General features: G+C 68.1%; 1 protein-coding gene across 1 annotated transcript in view; it reads right to left on the bottom strand.

Moving 5' to 3' along the window:
* The window catches only part of RBFOX3 (RNA binding fox-1 homolog 3), a 19,983-nt gene that overhangs the window by 11,655 nt on the left and 5,054 nt on the right, over positions 1-3,274 (bottom strand). The window contains exons 2-3 of the mRNA XM_006912169.2: positions 2,521-2,658; positions 547-600 (exon numbers count right to left, since the gene is read on the bottom strand). Coding sequence (XP_006912231.1) covers positions 547-600; positions 2,521-2,658 — 192 coding nt within the window. The remainder of the gene's footprint in view (positions 1-546; positions 601-2,520; positions 2,659-3,274) is intronic.

The following is a 3,274-nucleotide window of genomic DNA, read 5'->3' as shown; positions in this document are numbered from 1 at the left end:
GGGGGAGCGGGGGGAGAAAGAGAAGGGGGTTGAGTCAGCTGAGCTGGAGGAGACTTAGGCAGCCCAGGGGTCTGTCCTGTGCCACCAGCAGGGCGCCCAGGAGGGGTCCGGCGCCAGGCGGAGGCAGCCTTTGGCCTGGGCCTGACCTGAGCTGACCGCCTGGCTCCCGTGAGGGGACAGGCCAGAGCTACGACAGAGAGGCTAAGCCAGCAGAGTCCAGGGATGCCACCCTAACGCCCCCCGGGGGTGGAGGGTGAGGAGGGGGGGCAGCCTCCCACCGGCCCACCCTGCGGCCCCTCCCCCAAGCCTGGGGGCCGCGCCGAGGCGGAGGCGGCGGGGCCGGGGCTCCCGGTGCAGAGGGTGCAGACAGAGGTCTCGGCTCAGCAACGACAGACAGTGGGGGGGGCGGGCTGGGGAGTACAAGCACCCGTGTCGCTCAGGGGTCCTCGGGCCGGAGCTCTCCAGGAAGGAAACGCACATTTCACACGTTAGCCTGGCGGGACCTACAGCCGGCGCTGTAAGGTGGCGCCCCTGGGCGGCACCCACCTTGGAGCCCCGCTCGTTAAAAATGATCTCCACGTCTAAAATTTTTCCGAATTGCTGCGGAGAGAGAGAGGGGCGGGGGAGACGGGAGAGGGTGCGTTAGGAGCCGCCCCGCGCCCCGGGAGGCGCCGGCCGCTGCCGGGCCTGGTCCTCGGCCTGGGTCGCTTCCGCCCTGGCTCGGGAGGGAACGGACACTCGGGGTAGCGTGAGGGGGACCGGGCCGCCCGCCCCGCCTTCTCGCGGGGAGAGCCGTTCCTGCCCGGGTCCCAGCCCCATCTACACGCCCGGGCTGTGGCTGGCGTGGGGCGAGTGCGGCGCACTGGTGCTGTCCTGTTCTCTCCAGCTGGGACTCTGCCACACGTTGCTGACAGCCCCCGGCCACCCCTGCCTAATTCACACTAATGGGTAAAGGGCTATGGAAAAGTCCTTCCCAAGAGGGGCTGCTCGGCAGGGAGCAGGAGCCCCTGGGACAGAAAGTGCCACGGAGGGGTCAGCGTGTCTGCCGCTCGTGCTGCTTGGGGCTGGGCTGTGCGGGCGCAGAATGGTCGAAGCTGGACCCCAGGTCCCTCTGCCTGACCAGGTGGGACACACTGGCCGGGTGGCCCCGACGCCCTGGCTTCCTGTCTGCCCTGTCGCTGGCCTGGAACTGCCGGGGGCAGCCTGTCTCTCTCATCGGCACGTGAGACCACGACCAGTGACCAGGTCTCCAAAGTGCCAGCGGCCTGCAGTGATGGGTTTCTCATTCACTCCGAAACCCAAGAGGCGGGTGTCACGGGGCAGCAAGGTGACGCGGAGCCAGCCAGCAAGGTGGTCCCGACTGCCGGGTGCCGGAGAGAGGGGGGAAGGTGCTCGCCCCGGGGCAGGGACCGACTGAGCCGCGGGTGTCAGGTGGGGACCAAGTTTCGGGCGTCATTAGGGTGGGCGGGCAATAAGACTGTAGGGCTCAGGTCAGCGAGAGCTCCCCAACACAGCTGCTTTAAGGGGAACCCCAGGCTCAGGGGTTTTGCTGGCTGCACGGGTCCAGGGCCGAGAGGGGCAGAGTCCTCCTTTGCTAATAATTCTAAATCCTGCCCGCACCCCACCATGCTTAAGGCCCAAATCCTAAAGGGCCTGTCCCCCGAGACGGGGAGCGGGTGTCTAGGTGAGCTCCAGCATGGGTGCTGGGTGTCCTGAGGCCACTCCCATGCACCCCCGTTTGCCTGCCAGACCCCGTCGGGGTGGGGTGGCACGAGGGGGGGTGGGGTCCAAGGCCCAGAGACCGCCTGGCTTTGGGACGCACGGGTGGCCCAGCACAGGTGGGGGAGAGTCGGGGCGAGGGAGGGCAGGGCGGAGTAACACAAGCCAGGCGCACGTGTGTCCCGTGCTGGGGCGCTGGGAACCAGGAGGCTGCACGGCTCCGGGCTGAGTGCCTGGCCGGTGCCCGCACACCTGCCCACGCGGCAGCCCAGCACCCCGTGGGCGTCAGCACCTGCTGGGCGCTCAGGTGGCAGAACAAAGTAGCAGCAGGACTACAGGGCTGAACCCCGCAGTGCAACCTCGGATGGACCCGGAGCACGCTGGGGGACAGTCGGGCACTGGCGTCCCATCACTGGGCACCTCCTGTCACCCCCCCGGGGGGTGCAGGCCCAGAGAGGCTGAGCGCCCGGCCCCCAGGCACACGGGTGAGGCAGGGACCGGACCGCTGCTGGGTGTGGGGCCAGGGGCTTGGGTTGCCCCACAGGGGTCCCGGAACCCTTGCCAGGAGATGGCAGCAGAGTAATAGACTGGCGGGCACTGGCCTTGGCCTTGAGGGGCCGTGTGAAGCCCCGAAGACAGGTTAGTGGGGAAAGGCGGTTGATGTCTGGCCGGGGGTCCATGGCTACTGTAGACCCCCGACCCTGAGCTGTGTCCTCCTTCCCTGTCCTCCCTCCCACCCCACAGACTCAGGTCAGAGCTGGCCGGACCAGGGTCCCGGGCGAGGGGGCCGCACACACTCACCCCGAACATTTGCCGCAGGTCGGGGTCCCTGAACCGGAAGGGGATGTTGGAGACGTGTAGCCGCTTGGGCTGCTGCTTCTCTGTGGGGTCGGGGGCGTGGAGTGGCTGGCTGTCCGTCTGTGCCGCCTCGTCTGTCTGCTGTGGGGAGAGAACCCGGGCTGAGGTGCGCCTCTCAGCCCCCGTCCCACGGGGAGGGGACAGTCTCCCCGACCCCCTTGCACCCCCTCCCGGGGCCAGGACCCGCACGGGAATGCGGGCAGACGATTTGCACCGCAGGTGGCACAGCAGCATCTCAGCCGCGGAAGAGCTGCCCGCCAGGCTTGTGACACCCCGCAAGGCAAAGCCTCACTGACCCCTCCGCTAGGCCGCGTCCGCAGAGCTCTGGCCTCAGTGGCCCCTCAGCTCCATGGACTGTTTGGTTCCTGGGGTCGCAGCCTGCCCTTTTCCCCACAGGGACCGTTCGGGCACCCAAGGCCTGGACGACTGGGTGACCGCCAAACCCACCCGGCACACACATCTGAAGGGGTGCTGTCTGCACCCCATGGTCACCTGGGAGCTGCACCTCATTCTAGCCCTGCTCAGCACGTTGGGGGCCACGCTCTGGGTGACCACGTTCATCCTTTATAGCTGGTCCTTGTTTTGGACCCAAACGTTGGGGATCCAAAAGGCTTGGGTCTCAGGGAACAGGGGGTCTACACGGCAGGCTGCCCACCCCATCAGCTGGCCGCGAGGACGGGGCCGTGGCTGGGCCCCC

Source organism: Pteropus alecto, unplaced genomic scaffold, assembly GCF_000325575.1.
Source record: "Pteropus alecto unplaced genomic scaffold, ASM32557v1 scaffold134, whole genome shotgun sequence".
NCBI lineage: Eukaryota > Metazoa > Chordata > Mammalia > Chiroptera > Pteropodidae > Pteropus > Pteropus alecto.
This window is presented reverse-complemented; position numbering and strand designations above follow the sequence as displayed.